The sequence below is a fragment of the Coenobita brevimanus genome, chromosome 49 (assembly GCF_032717465.1).
Source record: "Coenobita brevimanus isolate Jiangsu-jjx chromosome 49, ASM3271746v2, whole genome shotgun sequence".
Lineage (NCBI taxonomy): Eukaryota > Metazoa > Arthropoda > Malacostraca > Decapoda > Coenobitidae > Coenobita > Coenobita brevimanus.
Genome location: NC_137002.1, coordinates 8,256,241 through 8,281,250, shown reverse-complemented (window position 1 = coordinate 8,281,250; position 25,010 = coordinate 8,256,241). Strand labels below are relative to the sequence as shown.

The 25,010-nt window shown below is 39.4% G+C and overlaps 1 protein-coding gene across 1 annotated transcript in view; it reads right to left on the bottom strand.

Moving 5' to 3' along the window:
- Nucleotides 1–24,609: 24,609 nt before the first annotated feature.
- LOC145399498 (glutamate receptor ionotropic, NMDA 2B-like) overlaps nucleotides 24,610–25,010 on the bottom strand; it is a 147,378-nt gene continuing 146,977 nt past the window's right edge. The window contains exon 19 of the mRNA XM_080272102.1: nucleotides 24,610–24,643. Coding sequence (XP_080128228.1) covers nucleotides 24,610–24,643 — 34 coding nt within the window. The remainder of the gene's footprint in view (nucleotides 24,644–25,010) is intronic.

Below are 25,010 nucleotides of genomic sequence, written 5' to 3'. Positions count from 1 at the left end.
ATGCGGACAATCGCGTCTACATGGACAACAACAACAACAACAACATCAACAACAACAACAACAGTCGCAGCTTCGAACAGTTGGTTAAGTTTAAACGTACAAAATTTATCATGAGCGAAGAGGGCAGATGGAGGGAATGGAGGAGGGGGGGGGGGAAGGAGAGAAGAAGGCCATGGAGGAGGAGGGGGAGGAGGAGAGAAGAGGGAGGGGGGAGGATGAGGAGAGAGGAGGGAGGGGAGAGGGAAAGGAAAGAGGAGCAATAGGAGAGGGAATAGGAAACACGGAAAAGTGAGAAAAAAAGAGAAAATGTAAAGGTGCGAGAGTGTGAGAGAGGAAGAAAGGAAAGGAGTGAGAAAAAAGATGGAGGAAGGGAGGAAGGGATGGAGTGAAGACGAGAGATGGAAGGAAGTAGAAATGGAGGGAAACAGAAGGAAAAGAGGAATGGATGGGGGAGGGGAAGAGGACGAAAGGGGGAAGGAATAGACAGCAGGAGAAGGAAGAATGGAAGGAAGAGAGGAAAAGAGGGAGGGAAGGAGGAAACATGGCGACAAGTTAAAAAATAATAATAATAATGTTCCTTTTTCACAGTATATCACCCATTTTGAGAAAGCAGACCCATCCATCTAGAACAGCACATTATAGATTTTACAAACAAACGACTAACACAAAGGATAAGTTCATTAATGCGCAAAAATACTAATAATTCTTCTTACACAAATTCTCCTTAATGGCATCGACGTAAAGAACTGCATCATATATTTTGTATTTTAATTTTTTGTAAACATTTTAATTTACCAGTAATTTTTTAACTGTCACCACATCAGACCGTAACAAAGAATATCCTGGCTAATATCAGAAGTGATATCGTACAAATTAAATAAATTAACGCTGGTTACGACAGATTAAGGTTGTCATATCTATGTTTACTAAAAGAAAAGAGAGTTACTCTTTCTCAAAACAAGGCAGATCAACAAAATTCTCACTGTGCATTGTCTCGTTCACTGAGGAAGGTAATTACGTTCACTGAAGAAGCTAATTACTCTCACTGAAAAAGGTAATTACGCTCCTTGGAAAAGGTAATTAAGCTCACTGAAAAAGGTAATTATGCTCACTGAAGAAGGTAATTACGCTCACTGAAGTAGTTAATCACGTTCACCGAAGAATTTAAGTGAATGATTAATACTTACTACGACAATCTGAAACTTAAAATCTGGAACTAATCTTAAGAATAAATCAACATCAAAACCTACTCAGCATCAATTTATAACAAGAGAAATTTTAAATAGTAATCTTCAGCGCATCAAGACGTCAACGAATAGATAAAAATGCTCAAAATACCTCTGCCTTCCAATTTAACACCAAAACCATAACAACTGATGTTTCATTTTAATATACCAGCCAATATACCAGTTAATTTCAATATACCAGCCAATTTCAATATACCAGTCAATTTCAAAATACCGGCCAATATACCAGTCAATTTCAATATACCACCCAATTTCAATATACCAGCCACCCTGTAATCTTATGCACAACAATTCTAAAGTATGTTTCACACTACAGTCTGTTCCATTAACCATCAGATACACGATTTACACTCCCCCCCCCTTTTTTTCTTCTCTTTTTTTTTTTTTTTTTTTTTTTTAAGCTGCCTGTGCTACGAATAATCTGATTTTAAATACACATTCATTGGATTTTAAGAGGCACTTCTTAATGACTAGCTTTTGTGTAATGTCATGACTCCTTGGCCAAGTGCAGGAGAGGGACGCCTTGACGTGGTGTCACTGACATAACGGGCCAGCTCAACTGCCTGGTTATACAAAGCGTCCTTCAACTACTTCCCCATCCCGACGTCCCTCAACTACTTCTCTATCCCACAGAAAGAGGATGGTGGACTGTCATAAGGGTAACATCATCATCATCATCATCGTCATCATTCCAATCTCTTTTTATCACCTGACGATGGGTTGAGGTGTAGTTGTTATAAATGATGCTCTGGGGCTAGAATTTGTGTATCATCTTTTAATTAAATGTGCAAACCTTAAGTAATTGAATTACTTGGGGCATACTGACAGGCTGTTCTGGGTTAAGAGAGAGAGAGAGAGAGAGAGAGGAATTAAACCAGCCCCAAAGATGCCCTAATCTCACAGGACAACGCTACTTGCTGACTTGGCATCAGGAGTTCATGATTTTCAAATACTATACAGTGGAGGTATGCACTCCCGGCAATGCATATACGGTAATGATTATAATTAACTCTTCAGTGCTCTAGAAGGTACGTGAACTGGCACGAATATTCGCTGAAATAAATCTGATCAAAGTTAATCACATTGGTGACTAAAGACGAAAAGACATTTAAAAACGCGATACCCCAGGAACGACAAGGCCAAAAACATAATAGAATGCAGTTATTAAGTACATGTTCTTTAGGCTACGTGAACTGGCTAGAATATTAGCTTAAATAAATGTCATCAAAGTTAGCCACACTGGTAATAAACAAAAGACGAAAAGATAATCATTTAAAAACGAGATTCTTCAGGAACGACAAGACCAAAAGTAAAATATGATACAGTTCTTAAGTAAATATTAAATTCCTTGTTGCCACCGTCTCCAAAAGCCTTAAAAGTCTACATTTCTTATAAAAACTAGAAAGTAGGAGCATTAGTGTTTCATCATGTGACACTGAGAGAAGCAGAGAACGTTAGCATATACGTTTAAATACGGTAAAAAGATGTTTACAACAACTGGCGTGCTCACAACATCACTCGCAAAGGAAAACGGGCTAACTCCTCCACTCAGATGACGGATTTTGTGATATTCTTTCTATTTCCAGACGATTTTATGCAGCTGAGGCGACTGAAAGAACTGGAGGGGTTAGATACGGCCTTCATGAACCCCGCCTCCACCAGCACACTCTTCATATTAAAAAAAAAAAAAAAAAAGTCTCGGAGTTGCAAATATACAATGGAAAATTCGTCACCAGACTGAAAGTGTTAAATTCTTATATATTTTCCCAGAAGTAGGAGGGAATACACGAAGTTGAGTCAATGGGTTAAAAATGCATCGACTAAATCAAAACTTCCAAAAACACTTAGTAAAAAAAAGAAACAAGATTAAATAATGAACGTGGGGTTGAGTTTCTGGGGCCAAACTGTGTTAAATTTGCTGAGGCTATATTTAACCATACCTCTAATCTAACTTAGTTTATCATGGCCTACCTAGCCTCTAACCTAATCTACACTACTTATAACATCCCTAAATTTATCTATAATTTAAGCTGTAGGTCTATAATTCACCTCAAAATAGGCGTTAAGCATTTAATTACTGTACTTAAATGCATGTCCTGAGCCTTTATGAAGACCTTATATACCATGGGCTCAAAAAATGGGCATTAGAATCAGAAAGTCTACCCATAAGTCACCCTTGAACCCACAGCGTGTTCAAAGATTGTCAAAAAAAATTCAAAAATTATCAAATATTGTTCAGAAATTGTTCCAATCCTGCAGCCCCCAGAATCACAACCATTACACATCAAAAACAAAGACAATATGGACACTGAGAACGGTCTAGCTAAATTCTGAGATACATATACTGTACGTTTATCTACTCTGTTATGTTACAAGCGTCTTAATTTCCCTTTTTATATATATATAAGAATAACCATTGGCCCAAGGTGGTGGTCGCGGGTGGGTTGGGTGATGGTGCTAGCGATGGCGGTAGTTGTGGTGGTAGGAGGTGACGGGGATGGTGGTTGATCTTTGGGGTAAAGTTATGGTTTAGAGGAATCACCAGAGAACAACTTTCCGTTTCACAGCACACTTCTTCGTGACTAGCATCATATTCCAGAATTAACTGACTATTACAATGCAGCGATGAAGATGGAGAGATGGTAATTTTAGGCCGAGAGAGAGAGAGAGAGAGAGAGAGAGAGAGAGAGAGAGAGAGAGAGAGAGATTGCGAAAATAAAGTAAGAGGAAACAACTATCACATACTGCGAAAAAATACGAAGCAATAAGAAAGCTCAATTGGAAAGTTCCTGGTGATGACTCTAAAGTATAATATTACCGATCATGGCAGTGGTGGCAAGACTAGTGATGATGATGATGATGATGATGATGATGAATGGCAATCGCAGGTAAATTTATACATCACATTCATTAACCCATTCAGTCTGAGGACGTCCATGTCTCATTTTCTGCTTGCTACCTCCAGGCGATTTTATTCACTTCACACACACACACACACACACACACACACACACACACACACACACACACACACACACACACGACCTACGAATGAACGGATAACTATTAAAATCGACTTTTTCACATTATACGGGTTAGTTTTTCCTCTTTTTTTTTCTTTAATTCTGATAGTAAATAAAAGTCGATTAGAAAATATTATGTAAGACTTTCAGATGTTCAGTAAAAATCTATACACTCAGTAACACGCAAATACAGTGCCTGTGCAGAAACACAACTATTTTTCCTGAGTCTGAAGAATACATATGGGAAAAATCGAACCATACTGAAACACGCACTGGAAGAGATAGGGGTTTTTCACTACATTTCGCCCTTTGTAAATTTTCTTCAGACGGAACAGGGAAAATAGTTGTGTCTTTGATTTTAGAGCATTTGTTCTAATCTGACGGAGATCCCTAACCTCTCTGAGCTCGGCTGATGCCCAAGTGTAGTCAGATCAGAGGGTATGATTTGATTAATAACCAAAGAGACTTTTATTTCGAATTTCCTGCAACCATGGATGGGTATTTAAACGGCTGATGCAAGGAGATATAAATTGATACACTCCGAAATGAGCTGCGCGCCACCACCAACGGCTAACAAAGGAATTTAACCGACCAGCGAGACCACCTGGCGGGCACTTTGAAAAACATGAACCTCAACCTCACAGCAGACGCACACACAGACGATGATCAGCTCAAAAACACACATAAATTCGGCCATAAACGTACTCTTAAGTGCTTTTTTTTTTTTTTTTTTTTTTTTTGGAAACTCCCTAACGCCTCTTCCATAGCGATTTATTTTACATGACACCTTCACCTACCCTTGTATATCTGTATCCTTTCAGCATCGACATGGATTGTAACATGTAAGGGGATATTACGGTGCATGGGCTGGATAAATCGCCCATGAGGAAGTGTTAAGAGAGCTCCACTTAGAATACCGTCATCTAAGTGCTGGTGAGCCTAGACGCTACCCCATGGACATTAATAAGTATTCAGCTGGGTTAGATTAGCTTCGAGATGAGGTTAAGTTAGCTTAGAAAAGGTTACGTAAAGTTAGGTTAGCTTTGGGAGATGTTAAGCTTGGTAGAGTTAAGGCAGAGCAAGGCAGATGAGGGCAGATTAACTCACACATGGTTAGAACAACTCTAGCTTTCATGCTTGATAGAGTCATGAGAGCCCAAGAGAGTTAAATTAACCAACGTTTGATGTTAAGCTTGTGCAAGTTAGGTTAGGATGGTTACGTAGGGTTAGATTAGATAGTAGTAGTAATAGTAGTAGTAGTAGTAGTAGTAGTAATAGTAGTAGCAGTAGCAGTAGAAGTAGTAGTAGTAATAGTAGTAGTAGTCTCGATGTGAACCTTGAACCCAGTGGACTGTACGCTGAAGATGCCCTCCTCCTGCAGTCCAACATTCTATAAGGGGAGAGGGAGAGAAGCGAGGGACGTTTGTAAAAATGAAAATTGGAACTGCCTCGCTATATCAGTGCCGCCACGGGAAGGCGACCCTCTCCACCACCTAGATAGTCAGACAAAGCTAGACGAGGTATTTAAATGTCCAAGGGGTCAGTGTCTATGATCGCGTAAAAATAATTCACATTTGAAGCCATTTTTAACCTTTTTTTGCTTAGTTATAAAAATCAATTAAAAATTCCCAAAGTCAATGCTGTGTCGGAATTTATATACATGATACCCGGTGCTTTCTCGTGTCTTCTGGGGACGGCTGTCAGGGTTGCCAATGTCTAATTTGCAAAGTTTTAATCACTTCTCACTCCCACTGCCACAACCACGCCCACACCAGCAGACTAGCCGTGCCCACAACACATGAGTTTCTGTTGAGTCAGCCTGTTGTATTTATAGACATTATACAAACATACGTATTTCCTCAGTAACATATTAACGATCTAGATTTTTTTTTGCAAGGAAGAAAGGACCAAAGGCCAGAATTTTGATTAGGAGTGTGACATTTTTGAGATATGTTTTGAACTTATATTCCATCTTTATTTACTTATTTATTGCCCTAGCTTTAGTAATTTCAGTCTTCGTTATTTTCAGTTGGTGTTGTTTTTGCAGGAAAGACAAAGCCAAGACCCGTATTCTCGTCCGCAAAGGAGCCTCCCTAACATCTTTTCTTAAGCGATTTATTTTGCTTATTAAACCTCACTGTCCTATTCTGTGTTACATAAATCCTTCAAACATCGCCATACTCCGCATAAATAATGTACAAAAGGATGTTAACCAGCCAAATCCCCCTAAAAATAAATCGCTGAGGACGAGGTGTTAGGGAGTCTCCTTACTGAGAATATAGGCCTGTACTGCCATTATTTTTATTATTTCTAGACCTGTTTCAAATCAGAATTACACTCAGCCACGATCCACACCTTTCCATACTCTCTCACTCTAGCATTCTATCTATCTATCAGTCTATCTAACTGTCTACCTATCTGTCCATCATTCTATCTCTATCATTTTAACTTGAAAAGGAGTGTAACTGCAGAATACCTCTCTAACGGTGATATTTTTTTTAATGCAAGAAAGAAGGTATCAAAGACAAGAAGGCAGCAAGACTGTTCCCTGGACAGAGAGAGAGAGAGAGAGAGAGAGAGAGAGAGAGATGCCTGGACCCACTGCGTTTAAAATACTGAAGGTCATAGGCTGAAGGAAATACAGAAATAGGAAGACAGTCCCAGGGTTGACCTGTTGCACTTATGAAGGACTGAGAGTATCGGTTAACCCGGAGATGGAATAAGAAAAAAGAGGTAGACGGAGAACAAGATGGCGAGATGAGATTAGGAGAGTGGGATGGATGGAACAGGTGAACAGTCAACAGTTCAGCGTGGAAAGACGGGAGAGGCCTTTGTTCTGCAGTGGAGTGATGATGATGATGATGATTGGTGGTGGTGGTGGTGGTGGTGGTGGTGGTGGTGGTGGTGGTGGTGGTGGTGGTGGTGGTGGTGGTGGTGGTGGTGATGATGATGATGATGATGATGGTGATGATGATGATGGACACATATGGAAGGGTGTGGGTGTTGGCTGAGTGTTATTCTAATTTAAAAAGGACCATAAATTGAAAAAAAAAAAAAAAGAAGGCAAAATGGCAGACAGAGAAGGGATCAGCACAGATTTTTAAAAAACAGTTAAAAAATGGTCGAGTTCTTGAATTTCCTTTTTTTTTTTTTTTTTCCATGTCTGCAGAAATTTCACTTTACACAAATTGAGGTTTTGTGTGTGTGTGTGTGTGTGTGTGTGTGTGTGTGTGTGTGTGTGTGTGTGTGTGTGTGTGTGTTTTATCCCTTGTTTTTATTTCATCAGACTTTTGGAACAGGATTAATATATACCATTAAAAAAAAATTGATGGTGAAAACTACACAACCACGGGAAGCACGAAAAATAAAATGGATTTCGAGCGCCATTTTTCCATAATTTTGTACCTTAAGTTAAAATTACAGGGAAGAACACCTTTACCATCATTACACCTAAATGCTCGGTTAGTACAGTGCTTAAGATTACAATCTGATATTATGTACATGTAATACTGATGAAAGATGTAGCATTTGGCACGAAGGAAGCCTGGGAAATACTGGAAGAAAAAGCATTATCAAAATATTATATGCAATTATTGTCACTATATTGTCAATGAGGGGAGTAGCACCTAATAATAATAATAATAATAATAATAATAATAATAATAGTAATAATAATAATAATAATAATAATAATAATAATAAGCTAAAACCACGTCCACAGATAAGCACACATCATCATCATCATCATCATCATCATCATCATCATCATCATTCATCCCGTCAAACTACAATTTCTATATAAATAAAACAAAGATACTATTGGCTAGATCTACGAAATAGCGTCGCTCCCACCATCCTAGCATCACCATGGCAACCACTACACAGACTATAAACAATGCTATAAACACTATAACACTACACTTCACACTTATGAGCAGTTCTGAGTGGTACATGAGACATACTTTTTGTTAACAGGCTTCATACTCACACTGACACGAGGTTTGAGAGTTGAGGGCACGTACTCTACTTGGCTATGGCTCCCTAACACCTGTTCCTGAGCGATTTATTTCGCATATTACACCTTGGCTCTTTTTATATATGGAGTAATAGGGTGATCCATACATACTCGTGTGCCCTAAAGACGGCTCAGTCAGCGTCATCAATACCCTGAACCATTTAGTCACCTACTCCCACCACCACACCCATGCCCAGATCAGCAGACTAAGCCAGTCCATAAGATGCCATTAGGCGAAGTGCTATTTTTGGACCACCCTGTACTTCTGACTCGGACAAGCGGACACCGAGGGATAATATGCAAAATACTTCGCTCAGGAAAAGGTGTTACGGCATTCCAAGGCTGGGTAGAATGATCGGCCCTAATAAAGAAGTGAGAAGCCTTAAGTACATATTTGGGGGCTATAAATATATTGCATTAATATATTCAAAACCGGCTTAGAAAATTAATAATGCTTAGTTGGTGTTATTGTCTTCATTATTCACTATATATATGTACACAATTAGCGAAAAAGCACACCGTAAATCAAAGAAATTACTTAGAAATACCTAGAAATACTTTTAACCTAGCAACATACAGCCAGCAACAAAAGTAATGTTACCCCGCTGAGCACTGTACTCTGAAAAGCAGGAAGAAGCATTTTGAAATTCTGCAATGCACTTTCTGCTTCGAAGGCTGGCTTTTCTTTTTATATCCCATGTAGAAATGATGGAGAATGAGACACTAACTAGGAGAGTGTGTGAGGTAGAAAGAGGGGGGGTGAAGGTAGGCCAAAGATGAGATGGAGGGATGGAGTGGAGAGGTATATGAGAGAGGGGGGTGTACGCTGGGAGGGAAAGCAGTGCAGTGGCATGGGACAGGGCGACATGGAGGCGGTTTGATTGTGGTCAGCCTTTACGGGATTAAGGCGTCTGGCGATAGATAAACAGACCGAGAAAAAATAAAATTGCACCAACCTGGCCTTCATAAAATTCAGAATGATTAAATTGATAAAAGACAGAATTTGGCCTAATACTGCATTCTGTCTACTTCTCACCCTGCGAATGTCCACCACAGCAGGCATACTAAGCCTCTCTCAGCTTCAAAATATTAGCCAGCAGGGGAGAGTGAGTTGTAGGAGCGGAGAAATATTAGGCAAATTTTTGTCTCACATTGTATAAAACCTCTTGGGAAGCATATATCAGGCCCAAATGTAACGAACCAACCTCACTGGGGGCCGATACTTTTGTGGCTGGCTGTACGTGAGAGTTAGCTTTTTGAGTCACTTGCTTACAAAAACGATATTAGGGTGGGTGCCGATAGCGTCCTCGTTATTTGCACACACACTTATTTACACCGTTAGCGTGCACCGGATCTTATAACACCGTCTCCATCTCCGCTATTTCCCTTATTTCCATCGAAGTTCTGTAAAGAGATAGGTGGAAATTAAAATTGTTGGAAATATAAAGGTATATTATGAATGAACAGCTCTGGAGATTTCGCATTACTTTCTCTCTAGCGATTGATTCTGCACATAACATCCTTACTCCCTCCTGTATGTTACCATCTCGCTGTTAAAACGACATAAATAACACACAAGGGAGTGTTAGAGTGTAATATGCAAAATAAACCGCAAAGAAAGAGTTACTACCCTCCTATCCTACCCAAAACCGAGCCCAGAAAGAAGTGATATTCTGTACTTATATACTTTTAATGTACTTTTTATTCGGACAATAATATCAATCCAGGTTTAAGCTGAAAATTTGTGACACTTTTACACAACATTCTGAAAAAGATAATGGGTTTCCAAAGACTATCTCACTGGATTTCAAAAGCCATCGCTCGGTTTATGTAATTTTTCGTCATGGGGTGGATCGTTATTTATGTCCATCACTGAAATTATTAAACCTTATGCAATAATACAATAAATAATAAGGTGATGTATAATTTTTCACAGCTCATCTATACCCTAAAATGTTGCAAAAGATATGGAATTAATGGAGCAGAATGTAAATGAGAAAGATATTAGCATATTATACAAACTAAGTGCAGATTATAGCGATATAGTGATGCATTACCGTGCTATAATTAAAGTTGATAATTCACTATGATAGGTCTGGCCTGGATGCACTGAAACTTACTGTATCATCAGTTACTATAATTATTTTTTCACTGTACAGAATTCCTAATTGAGTTGCTTAATGAACGATAATCTGAACAAAAATAAAGGAAAGACCTGGGTGAGAAGAAAGTGAAAACCATATGTCCTAAGATGCATGAATTTACCTAAAGTATATGGCACAAAAATGAGTTAAGAATTTATAGTACATAAGCATATCTAGGTTAGGAATGAAAACGAGAATTCTGTCCAAGGGAATCCGTTTTCTTTCATCTACTACCACCACTACCACAACGACCACCACTACCACTACACTATCGATACAAGAGGCTTTATATTAAGTGTATCTATAAATGTTCTTGGTGGTTTTTCCTTGTATGCTCTAGAAATAAGTTGATGACTATTAAAACGTGGCATTTCTAACTACTGTTCATAGGACCAGACAACTACTGACTATTTTGCCACTGAGGTTTGTGATAACTGATATGTCGAGATCCCATGTGATGCGTTAGTACTGGCATGGAGCATCTGATGCAGTAGTTCTCAAACTGAGGCTGAGAGAGAGAGAGAGAGAGAGAGAGAGAGAGAGAGAGAGAGAGAGAGAGAGAGAGAGAGAGAACCACTGTCAACTTAAAACTGGTATATATATATATATATATATATATATATATATATATATATATATATATATATATATATGTGTGTGTGTGTGTGTGTGTGTGTGTGTGTGTGTGTGTGTGTGTGTGTGTGTTGTGCATTCCCTCGATTTACACCAAAATGGCGAAATTGTTGGCTGGTCAAAAACAGATGCTCGTCCTAAGAAAAACAAACACAAAGCATAACATTAGCTTAGGAAATACTTTACTATATACAGTGTTTACGTCCATAAATCAGTTCCTATGCACAAATGAAGGACTTACAAATTAATTATACATTTTAAATATAGAATTATGACAGATAAATTTATATAGATAATTATTGATAGATTAATGTGGCTTTCATGCGGTTATTACTGTATCTATAAAGAGTGGTGATGCATGGATAAATCGCTAGATGAAATATATATAGAAATCTAAAACATATGCCTTACAGAAAGATAATTAACTTAGGCTAAACTATGCATACCATACGAAATAAAAAAAAATGTGAAAAGTCGAAAAAAGTAAAAAAAATAAGTAACTAGTTTAATGAAAAATATTTTACATATTCCCCATGAAATTTTGAAATATTAAAGTTTCATAAAGCCTTTTCCTTAGCAATTTACTGCATTAATTGTAAGGACTTATTTTTTTTCTCTGGAGATTTCGTAAAACATTTTTCTGAGCGATTTATTATCCTGCATTAATTTTAAGGACTGCAGTTTTACTTTGAAAATTCGTAAAGCCTTTTCGTCTGTGATTTGTCATCTGACATTAATTTTAAGGACTGCATGTCTACTCGCTTCGGAAATTTTGTAAAGCATTTTTCTTAGTGATATATTTTCCATATTATATCTTCTTCATCCTATTGTACGATGTAATAATGATAATGATAAAGATAATGATAATAATAATAATAATAATAATAATAATAATAATAATAATAATAATAATCACCCACCTCCCCACCCCCTGAGGGGCGGGAGAGGGAGACCTTCACCTGGTGGCACTGATATAAGTGGCCGGATCAACTGCCTGGCTATACAAACGTTCCTCAACTCCCTACCCCCAGAAAGAAGGATGGTGGACTGCAGGGGAAGGTGGACATCAGCCTGCAGTCCACGGGGTTCACGTCCCCCCCCTCCCCCAAACTGGAAAAAAAAAAACTTACTCCGCGGTACCTCTTCATATGTCTTGCTATTTCTATTACTTCTATCGTCTTAATTTCAACACACAATTTCCTCTATTAGTATACAAGCGATACTGGGAGTGTAATGTTCAAAATAGATCGCTACAGAGATGGTGTCACGGCAGCTTCAAAGGCGTCGTACTGAAGGGGTTTCGGTATTTTTATCCGTGCTCTCATTCCCTTTAATTCTCAGGCAGTCATTCTCAGGCGTTTAGTTGTGCATGCAGAGGAAAGAAAGAAAGAAAGGAAGGAAGGAAAGAAGGAAAAAAAGAAAGAAAGAAGGAAGGAAGGAAGGAAGGAGAGTTAAGAAAACATAGAAAGATGGAAGAATGGATAGATGATACTCAAGAGGAAGGAAGGAAGGAAGGGAAATGAAAAGGAGGAGGGAAGGAAAGGAAGGAATTAAGAAGAGATAAAGAGATGGAAAGAAAATGTATGAAGGCAAGATACTGAAAAAGAAGGAAAGAAAGAAAAAGTACGAAGAAAGAAAGGAAGGAAGGTAGGTAGATATAAGAGTAGACAAAAGCAATCCTGAGGCAAGGAAGCATAAAACATCAGAGGAAAAAATATGAGAGAGAGAGAGAGAGAGAGAGAGAGAGAGAGAGAGAGAGAAACATGCAAATAAAGCTAAAATTAAAGCAAATAATTCCTACTTTTTTCTACCGTCATATATGTTCCAAACCAACTACATTTTCTCCATATTTTTGAAGAGTAATCATATATTTCCAGACTTATTTTCAATTAATAATTACTTAAACTTATTATCATTTAACTAAATTAATTCGTAAATTATCCCTAGATACTCTCAAACTTTCCTAACCACTTAAAACCTACCTGAAAATGGACCTAAAATGTCTGTTTATTTTCCTAAACATCCCAAACATACCAATGTTTTCCTGTCCCTAATTTTTAAAAATACATCAAATTTTTCCCCAAATTTCCCTTCCGATTTCCATATTTGCCCCCCAAAATTCCCCCAAATTTCTCCCATTTTTTCCACTTTTCCTCAGTTTTCTCCCCTAAGTTTTCCCAATATTTTCCAACTTTCCCACCCAAATGTTCAGCACTATACTCTGTCCTTAAAACATTCTCTACTCTGATATTCTGGGGAGAGTGATAGCCAGAACTGACCCTTTTCCATGCTACCCATGTACGAATGAGGGAGGGATGTCGACACGTATCCTCAGCTCCCTAAAACCTCTTCCTCAGCCATTTCTTTTGGATACGGGTGGCTAATATACTTTTGTATGTTATTTATGCAATGGTGATATGAGAATGATTTTAAGAAGCGCAGAAGAGGACGGACAGGTGTAATAAGCAAAATAAATCGCTTAGGAAGTGATGTTAGGGAGGTGTCACTAGCTACAATTAGATAAATGGATATACCACCAGTCCAGATTTACTCAGATATAACCAAATATACCTAAAAGTCAACCCAAAATATGCCCAGACCTTCCAAACATATTTTTAAGTGGTTTTTAAACGCTCAAATCCCCTGAATGTACTGTGCTAAAATGTACTAAATATGTACTAAAATGTACTAAAGATGCTCCCAATGTACCCAACTCTATCCAGGCTTATTTATGAGATCCAAATCGTTTTTAGAAAATCTCATTGCTCAAATCACACGACTGTTACCCTCAAGTGTACTAACAGTGTACTACAATGTACTTAAATGTTCCGAATGTGCTCAACTTTATCCAAACATATTTCCAAGTGTTTTTAAATGTTCTGATCCCATCAATGTTATCCCTAAATGTACTGAAATGTACTAAAATGTTCCCAATGTACTAAACTCTATACAAATTTATCTCAAGTATCAGTAAGTCGAACCAAAAATTCTCGAGATGTGCTCAAATGTACTTATATTTACCCAAATCTTTTCGAATGTACTCAAAAGTACAGAATTGTGCTTCCAGATTCCCCAGTAAGTACTCAGATACACCTATATGTTTTCTAATGGACTAAAATGTGCTAAACGTTCCCAAATGTACTCAAAGCTACTCAAATGTAATCAAATGTACTCAAATCTACTCTTCCCTAATCTCAAAATGCCCCATGCATGTAAAGGGAAAAAGATAAAGAAAAAAATACATGCGTGTGAGAGAGAGAGAGAGAGAGAGAGAGAGAGAGAGAGAGAGATGGGGGGGGGATAGTAACATTAAGCTGGAGATGGTAAGAAAGAATTAGTGAGAAAGTGAGAAAGGGATTAATATCAAGTGACAGAAAATGAGACAGAATTAAAGCAAGAGAGGGCGAGAGGGAGATTAATAACAAGCCAAGGAAAGCGAGGTTTTAGTAAGGCTGAGAAAATGGGAGAAAGTTAGAGAAAGCGAGAGGAGCAGAGCAAGCCAAAAGAAAGTGAGAGAGAAAGTGAGAGAGGGAGGGGTACAGAAATCCGCCATGCCTGACTCACTCATCATCATCATCATCAATCATCTCATCATCATCATCATCATCATCAAACCTCCGTCACTCTTCCTAGCAAGAAGGTGCCCCGAGTCTCCTGCCCCCGCCGCCTGAAATATCGTTAAGTCCCTCGTTAAACACACCCTCGTTGAACACATGCACCCTCTCATAAATAAAGCGTTTAATTATTTCTTTTGAATATACCTCGTTAAACATGAGCATAAAATATGATCATTCTACGTTATACACATCATCGTACACATGCACCCCTCTTAAAAAGCAGTAAATAAATAAATATGTATATATATAAAATTATGATTCTATAAATTTTTCCCATAAACAAAACTGTATAGTTCTACTTTAAAGGCTTCATCGTTAAGCATACCCTCGTTGAACACATGCAACCCTTTCATAGATAAGTCGTTAAATTATTTCTGCAGCATATATTTCGTTAAACAAGAGGATATAATATGGTTATACTATGTTGTACATATATTCTTATAATTTTCGTTATACATATTCTGTATTAACCTCCTCGTTAAACCCACTCTCAGTAAACACATGAGACATTCGGTTATTATATCTCGTTATGCATTCTGAATTTCTCGTTTAACAAGATGGATATGATTTAGCAATTCTGTTGTTATATCCTTAGAAAAAAAAAGTCCTCGCTAAACACATGCACCTTTCTAAATACACGTTTCGTTAATCAAGCTCGTTAGGCTTGTGAAAATAAGCACAAAAGTGTCATTATACGTTAATCTCCTCGTTCAATACACCCTCATCAAACAGGCACCCTTTAACATTGTTATCTTTCGTTAATCAATCAAGCATCCCTTTAAACACACCATCGTTAAGCAAACCATTGTTAACACACATCCTCATTAAACATACTCCACTTAAACACCCTCGTTAAGCCCACGTTGAACACACCTTCCTCAGATATCTTCGATGAACACTAAAATATATCCTCACTGAACATACTACCGTTATATGCGTCGTTAACCATATGCTAAAACACCCACAACCAATTTTCGTTAAACAGAGCTCCTTGAAACACTCTCATTTAATATTTCCACGTTAAACACAATCGTTATTAAGCACATCCTCGTTAAACACAACTTTTCGTTCACTGTTTCATTCAGTGTTCGTTGTCTCATTAATCACTGTCTACTGACCACGTAACTTATGAGAACACCCTCGTTGAACACTCACTGAACACTCGTTAACCCCTTCAGTACTCTGACTTCGTGTCCTTCGTTTGATAATCTTCGTTAAGCATACTCAATAACTTTCAATAATTCTCTTAATCCTTCGTTAATCCAATAATATATCGTTAAGCTTCGTTAAACCAAAAGGAAATCTAAAGAAAAAAATAATTATGAAAGATATCTACCTGGCTCCTTATTTATCTACCAGTATCTCTATCTACCCATTTATCTATCAGTCACTCAATATATATATATCTATCTACCTGAGTTTTCCATTTATCTGTCTATCTATCTATCTATCTTCTCTCCTTATCTCTCCTATCTTTATATGTTGTTTATCTATCTACTTTCCAACATATCTGACCTACCTTCACTTCCCTACCTACCTACCTACACTTCCCTCCCTCCCTATCTACCTACCTACTGCATCCTCTTACCCACATAAATACCCTAATACCTACTCACTTGTTTGCCTACCTACCCATCTCATTACTTACCTACTTTCCTACCTACCTACCTACTTACCTAACCATTTCCCTAACACCCTCCCTCCCTACCTCCCTTCATTTATCTACATGCCTTTTCTATCTGTCTATTGTCTGACGCCGCATTCAGTGAGGGGTGACCTCGACAAAGAGAACTCCAACTATTTGTCCTTACTCATTAACGACCCGTTCTCCCATCACACACCAATCTCTCTCTCTCTCTCTCTCTCTCTCTCTCCATCACACACATTCCTTATTTTTAACCTCTTTCCCTCCCTTTCCATCTCTCTCTCTCTCTCTCTCTCTCTCTCTCTCTCTCTCTCTCTCTCTCTCTCCATCACACACATTCCTTATTTTTAACCTCTTTCCCTCCCTTTCCATCTCTCTCTCTCTCTCTCTCTCTCTCTCTCTCTCTCTCTCTCTCTCTCTCTCTCTGAGTCACACACGTTCCTCATTTCTCAGCTCTTTCCCTCCCTTCCCATCTCTCTCTCTCTCTCTCTCCCTCCTACGCTGAATAAAATCGTCTGGAGGTAGAAAGAATAAAATACATGACGTCATCGTTCTAAAGGGGTTAACAGTGTCTTGTAAATGCATATGCTTTCTCCACCCTGATCAAATAGCTTGGTGAGAGAGAGAGAGAGAGAGAGAGAGAGAGAGAGAAAGAGAGAGAGAAATAATAATAATAATAATAATAATAATAATATCAAGCCTACAGTAATTACAGACAGCAACGTTAATCACAATGATGAGTGGCTCAATTATCATAGAATGGAAATTGATTATTTTAATTATCAGGAAGGTAATGGTATTGGTGCGAGAGAGAGAGAGAGAGAGAGAGAGTTGGTGGGTAATACATTTTTGAGCTACTTAAAAACAATATCATATACGACAAAAAAATTAAAATAATATAAATAATAAACATCAATACAACCAGAAATACAACAACAACAACAACTACAAGAGGAACAACAACAACAACTATGATAATAAAAATAACTTTACTACTACTAATACTGCTGTTACTATTACTACTTCTAATGCTACTACTACTACTACTGCTTCTACGGATAATTACATACCATAAAAATAATAATAATAATAATAATAATAATAAATAATAACAGCAACAAAACTCCAATACACACACAATAAACTTCTATTAATAAAAAATAAGAGAAATCACATTTATCTTGACATTAGGAAAAAAAAAAAAAAGGAAAAAATGGAAACATAACACTTGGCAACCTTCTGAAACGGGGGCGGGGTGTGTTGCCAGATGTTTGAGAGAGAGAGAGAGAGAGAGAGAGAGAGAGAGAGAGAGAGCTACTGGGGTTGTGCGGACGAATGAATTAAACTGGGAAACCTAAATATACAGATACAGATAGATAGATAGATAGATAGACAGACAGACAGATAGATATACTTCCTCTCCCTCCCCTCTCCCTCTTTTCTCCCTGCCTTCCACTCTTTCTCCCTCCCCCTTCCCTCCCTCCCTCTTAACTCCCTCTCATTCCTCGGTCATATTTCAAGGCCATCCTGTTTACCCGTTTCCTCCATTTTTCTTTCCTCCCTTCCTCCCTCCTTCCTTAGTCTCTCTCTCTCTCTCTCTCTCTCTCTCTCTCTCTCTTCAATAATACTCACCGACCTAATTCCTACCCTTCCCAGCCCTACCATCCCACTCAGCTCAACTTTACTTTCCTCTGCGCTACTCTACCCTACCCTGCCTTGCTCTAGCCTTCTCTACCTCACCCTACCTTGTGTTACCTTACCATACCCTGCCTTACCTTACCTTACCTTACCCTACCCTGTTCTACCATATTAAAACCCCAAACAAGTCCAACCTAACTATGTCCTATTCAGCTACACCCTTCGCAACCCCACCCTTCCCTACCCACCTCTACCCTGCCCTACCCAATCCAGTCCTACCTATTTCCTACCAAGCCATAAGAATCCATGTCCTACTAAACCATACCTTGCTCTGCTAACCTTATCAATCTCTGACCCTACCCTACCATATCTTACCATAATCTTCTCATTCCACTCTTTTCCTACCAAATCCTACCCTTTTCAACCAAGCCATCCCTACCAATCCATCCCAAACCCAGTCCAATCAAAGCATACTTGTCCCTTGCTCCACCCTACCTATTCTGACCCTACCCCACCCTACCTTACCTTACCTTACCTTACCCTACCCTACCCTGCCCTTCCCTGCCCTACCTTACCACACCCCACCCCATCCCACCCTGTCCTACTAATCCACACCAAACCCAGTCCTGCCAAAGCATACCTGTGTCTTGCTCCTCCCGTGGGCGTGGGTGTGGGTGCGTGAGTGGGCGTGAGGTGTGGGTGGTAGGTCTCAGTGTAGGTGACGTGGTTCTTCGTCATGTCGCGAGCGCCATACACCTCGCGAACGCCCCCTCCACCGCCGCTACCAACTGTGCTACCAACTGTGCTACCAACGCCACCACCACCACCACCACCACCTCCACCACCACCACCACCACTACCAGTCACACTGTTGAGGGACAGGCGGGGTTAGGTTAGGCGGGGTTAGATTAGGATAGGGTGGTGGTGGTGGGGTTAGGAGGGTTGTATGATGAAGGGATGGGTTGGGTTGGGTTGGGTTGGGTAGAGTAGGGTAGGGAGTTTTAAGGTTGGACTGAACTGGACTGGATTGGGCAGGGTAGGGTAGGGTAAGATAGGGTAGGGTGGGGTAGGACTGGGTGGGGCAAACCAGGGTAGGGTAGGGTAGGGTAGGGTAGGGTAGGGTAGGGTAGGGTAGGGTAAGGTAGGCTGGGTTTGGTTAGGTGTTAGGGTAGGAAAGTGTGAATATGCTGATGTTAGGAGAGCTAGTCAGGAGATGTTAGAGCTGCATAACTGTTAGGAGGAGTTATGTTAAATTAGAAAGATGTTAGGAGAGTTAGCTTGTGAGATTTGAGTTAGAGGTTAGCTGAGGAGACGTTAGATGTTAGGAAAGTTAGGTTAAATTACTGTAGAGTGGAGATGTTAGGTGATGTTTACGAGATGTGAAATTAGATGTTAGGAGATTTTAGGAGTAAGGTTAAAATAAGTGGAGATGTTAGTGGGAGTTAGAAAGTGGAGATGTTAGTGGGAGTTAGAATTAAAGTGGAGATGTTAATGGGAGTTAGAAAGTGGAGATGTTAATGGGAGTTAGAAAGTGGAGATGTTAATGGGAGTTAGAAAGTGGAGATGTTAGTGGGAGTTAGAAAGTGGAGATGTTAGTGGGAGTTAAAAAGTGGAGATGTTAATGGGAGTTAGAAAGTGGAGATGTTAGTGGGAGTTAGAATGAAAGTGGAGATATTAGCGGGAGTTAGAAAGTGGAGATGTTAGTGGGAGTTAGAATTAAAGTGATGTTAGTTGTTAGGCTAAATCAGGGTGGAGATGTTAGGAAAGCCTGGTTAGAGGTTGGAGCTGTGGTAGGAATTTGGTAGGAATGGCGGTAGGAATGGTAGTAGAAACTGCCAGGAATGGTGGTAGGAATGGTAGTACGGACTGTGATAGGAACCTGGTAGGAATTTAGCTGGAATTTGGTAGGAACTGTGGTAGGAATCTGGTAGGAATGATGGTAAACATGATGGTAGGAACTGTGGTAGGAATCTGGTAGGAATGATGGTAAACATGATGGTAGGAACCGTGGTAGGAATCTGGTGGGAATAGTAGTTCGAACTATTGTGGGAATTTGACAGGAACGGTGGTAGGAACTGTGGTAGGAATGGTGGTAGGAACTGTGGTAGGGTACATTCTGGGGATTGGTAGGACTAGGGTATCCGCTGCAAGGGGGGGGGGGAGTGGGGAGGGCTGGGGGAATTACTGGGAGTGGAGAGAATATTAGAAGGGAATTATTGTGGATCCAGGGAATCACTGAGGGTTTGGTAGGAATGGTGGTATGAATGATGGTGGGAATATTGGTAGGAGTTGTGGTGGTAATGTTGGTAGGAACTGTGGTAGGAATATTGGTAGGAGTGGTAGGAACTGTGGTAGGAATATTGGTAGGAGTGGTAGGAACTGTGGTAGGAATATTGGTAGGAGTGGTAGGAACTGTGATTGGAGAAATGTTGGCTATCTTAGTAGGAATGGTGGTAGAGGTGGTGGTAGTAATGATGCGAAAGTATGGTATGAATTGTGGTAGGAACTGTGGTAGGTGAGGACGAATCAGTGTCAGGAATGTTGGTTATCTTGGTAGGAATGGTGGTAATCTCAGGAAGGAATGTTGCCAGTTCTGGTAGGAATGTTGGAAGTGGGAACCAAATTTAGAGCCTGGCTGAGAGAAGATTAATTTCGATAATGGTGGTAGTTGTGGTAGGAATGTTGGTTGTTGTGATGGTGGTAGCTGTGGTAGGAATGTTGGTTGTTGTGGTAATGGTGGCAGTTGTGGTTGGAATGTTGGTTGTTGTGATGGTGGTAGTTGTGGTAGGAATGTTGGTTGTTGTGATGGTGGTAGCTGTGGTTGGAATGTTGGTTATTGTGATGGTGGTAGTTGTGGTAGAAATGTTGGTAGTTGTGGTAATGGTGGTAGTTGTGGTAGGAATGTTGGTTGTTGTGATGGTGGTAGCTGTGGTAGGAATGTTGGTTGTTGTGATGGTGGTAGCTGTGGTAGGAATGTTGGTTGTCGTGGTAATGGTGGTAGTTGTGGTAGAAATGTTGGTAGCTGTGGTAATGTTGGTAATTGCCGTAGGAATGTTGGTAATTGTGGTAGGAATGTTGGTTGTTGTGGTAGTTGTGGTAGGAATGTTGGTAGTTGTAGTAATGTTGGTAATTGTGGCAGGAATGTTGGTAGTTGTGGTAGGAATGATAGTTATTGTGGTAATGGTGGGAGTTGTGGTAGAAATGTTTGTAGTTATGACAGATGTATTGGTAGTTGTGGTAGGAATGTTGCTTGTTGTGGTAATGGTGGTAGTTGTGGTAGGAATGTTGATAGTTGTGGTAATGGTGGTAGTTGTGGTAGGAATGTTGGTTGTGGTGATGGTGGTAGTTGTGGTAAAAATGTTGGTAGCTGATGTGGAAACGATGATAGGCTAGCTGTGGTGGAAATATTGACAGCTGTGGTGGTAATGTTGGTTGCTGATGTGGAAATGTTGATAAATGAGGTAGGAATATTAGTAAATGAGACACACATGATAATTTGTAGGAATATTAGTAATTGTGGTGATAATGAAATATGAATAAAAAGATAAATATATAAAAAAAATGAATGTGGTTGAAATTTTGACAAAGGTGACTGGTTTTTAAAACTGTGGTTGATATCCTAAGAATGATGGTAATGAGCTATTGCATGAGTAATAATAATAATAATAATAACAATAATAATAATAATAATAATAATAATAATAATAACAGTAATAGTAATAGCAGCAATGATGACGATGATGATGATGATGATGATGATGATGATGATGATGATGATGATGATGATGATAATAATAATAATAATAATAATAATAATAATAATAATAATAATAATAGTAAATATAATAATAATAATAATAATAATAATAAACTAAATTATGACAGCACCGTTTAACCGTATCCTGGACCCATTTATCCGGTCATATGGTTAAATCGGGATCCAGAAATCGGTAAAACGGTTAAATCGGATTGCTCTACGATCGCCTAATATTCCGATCGCGCAAAATTGCACTACTACGAAGAGATTTACGACCAATTCTTTGTCGAAATTGTGATTTTCTCTCGCAGGAAGGGGTAAGGGCGCGTCCACACAAGCTTCCTGCTTGTGTGGGCGGTAGTTTTGCACGGCTGCACTTCATACATGTAGCCCCAGTCAGGTAAAACAAAGAAAAAACAAAGATTTATCCCATATCCCCTTTTCTTCCTGCGAGAAAAAATTATACTTACGACAATCCTTCCATCGTAAATAGAACTTACGATCAATATAAGGATTTTTTTTTTTTTCTAGGAAGAGGGAAGATACAAAGGAAGATGCTCTATGATGGTAGGAACTGTGGTAGGAATATGGTAAGAATGGTAGTACGAACTGTGATAGGAATGGTGACAGGAATCGGATAGGAATGGTGGTAAGAACTGTGGTAGGAATGGTTGTGGGAAACTGGTAGGAATAGTAAGAACTGTGGTAGGAATGGAGGTAGAAAGCTGGTAGGACTGGTAGTACAAATTGTGGTAGGAAATGTGGTAGGAATGGTAGTAAGAATTGTGGTGGGAATTTGATCTCCCTATTGAAACAAATCCTCATAACAACACAGAATTGATCGTAAGTCTTTCAATATGGAAAAAAAATCTACTGTAAGCGATAAAAAATGCTAGTATTTATTTATTCAATTTGTTTTAAGTGCCATTAACTTGAAACTAATCTAAAACATTTGTGGGGACATGACAAAAGGGGGAAGCAACTGACCTTTTCACTACAATTCTCTCTCTCTCTCTCTCTCTCACACACACACACACACACACACACACACACACACACACACAATTGTAGTGAAAAGGCTTGGGGGGAGAAGCTGTAAATAATGACTACGCATAAGAGACGCGCGGAGAGGTGGATGTTTGGAAATTTCGCAAAACATTTTCCTTGGCGATTTATTACGCCCATTACACTTTCATTAGTGGGATTTATAACACGAAGAGAGAATACTGGTGTGAGGAATAGAAAATAAATCGCTTAAGAAGGGGTATTACGAATTTTTCTGAGTGAACGTAAACACGGTTCACTATCTTACCTACGGAGATTCGTAAAACCTCTTACTCAGTGATTCATTTTGCATATTATACTTTCACACCCCCTTGCATGACACTGAGATAAATAACACAGAGAGAGAGACTATTACGGTACACTGTGCAAAATAAATCGCCAAGGAACGAGTGCAACGAATTCTGGGGGGAGACTGAACAAGACAAAAGCCACGACTGCGTTACACGTGGAGGATATCTGAGAGGCGTGGGGGGTGGGGCGGGGAGGGGGGGATATGCGAGACGAGGGGGTAACAGACATATCCTACGTGACTAACACCTCCCTAACGGCTGCTCCTTTGCGATTCATTATGCACATTTCACCTCAGCATCCTCTTGTCTGTAACTTACGAATCCCATATCAATAACTTATCAAAACTATATAAATAACATACAAGAGGATGCTAAGGGGTGATATGCAAAATAAATTGCTTGGGAGAAGGTGAGGCGAAGGCTATGTCTCCTAGAATACGTCTTAAAATGCGCGCTGAAGGGAATACGTGGAGTGTATGTGTGAGTGTGAGATTAAACACATGCTCGGAATTAAAGCCAGACGAAAAGCGAAAAAAGAAGCATATAATAAGGTCCAGATACACAAACCCACTTACGACTAACTCCTCATCGTAACTATGACATTATTTCCCAGGAAGAAGGAGGGGAAAGCACAGAAACCCCCACACTCCTTGTCCTTCCTGGAAATCAAAATCTAAGTCACGGTGATGATCGCGTCGATGGTTTGTGGATCCGCGTCCTGTACGGCAAAAAAAAAAGTTGCAACCACGAGTATAAAACAGATTCATATATTTCACCCAGGGAGAGAGAACACACACGCTTGGAGGTGGCTGGCTGGCTGGTACATGGAGGAGGGTGACTTGGGATGCCTAAGAAGGGTATGGGTATATATAACAAAGCAGCTAATTAGTTTCTTTTAATCGATCTACCCAAACTTACCTGCCCCGTGCTACCTGTGTGTGTCATTGTCTACCTTTAACCTCTTTAATCGGATGACGCCCCTTTTCCATCTCATTCTCGCTGCTTAGACAATATATTCATCTTAGGAAGGGCTTTGGAAACAGGAAGGGTTAGACACAGCCTTCATTAACAACTCTAGTGAGCAAAGAATTTCATATTTACTGATTACCTGCCCAAGAGTAAAAAAAAAAAAAAAAAGTGCGGCTTTTCCTTGATTTGTTTTTAAATTTTCCGGTAGGTTTTTTTCAATTCTGACTCCATATTCGTCCTACTACGTCTCTGAGAGGTAGTCATAAATAAAAAATGCCACCAACTCTGTCAGATACTGTCATGAGCAACTGAACCAATAATCCCCTTGCCAACACTACAGCCCCTCTGCCAACATTACAATTTCTTCCCAACAATACAATGCCCTGTCAACATTACAATCCTCTGCCAACATTACACTCCCTTGCCTACATTACAAGCCCCTGTCAACATCACAAAACCCTTCCGGATGACAGTGAACATTATTTATTCCCTGCCAAACGTCAACAGTATCCTACACTATGTTTCCTGTTGCAGTGTCTATATTATTATCTATTCCTTATATATGCCTACATCGCACTCTCGGCAGGGAATATCACTGAACTGTTGATGGTGAGAGTTCAGCGTGTTTAAGTTTACATCCCTCAATTTCAGTTCCTTCTGCTTAAAACTGTCCAAAACGGCAGCTGTGTCGAATAATTATGAGGCAAGCCAGACAGTATTCAACTTCCACTACTAAGAGGCTGTCCAAAGGTGCGAAAAATCATGTAGAGAAAGCAAAAAATAAATAAAAGAAAAAAAGAGGGGGAGACACCGTGTTACAGGAGCTTTTATACGTCGCTGTCTTTATGGAATAATACTTGCTTCAGGGCGATTCTAGTTAACTTTGAAGCTTCTAGTACTGAAGAGGTTAATGAAGGCTTGATCGAACTCTCCAGCTCCCCAGACCCCCCCAAGGTGACCCCAAAAT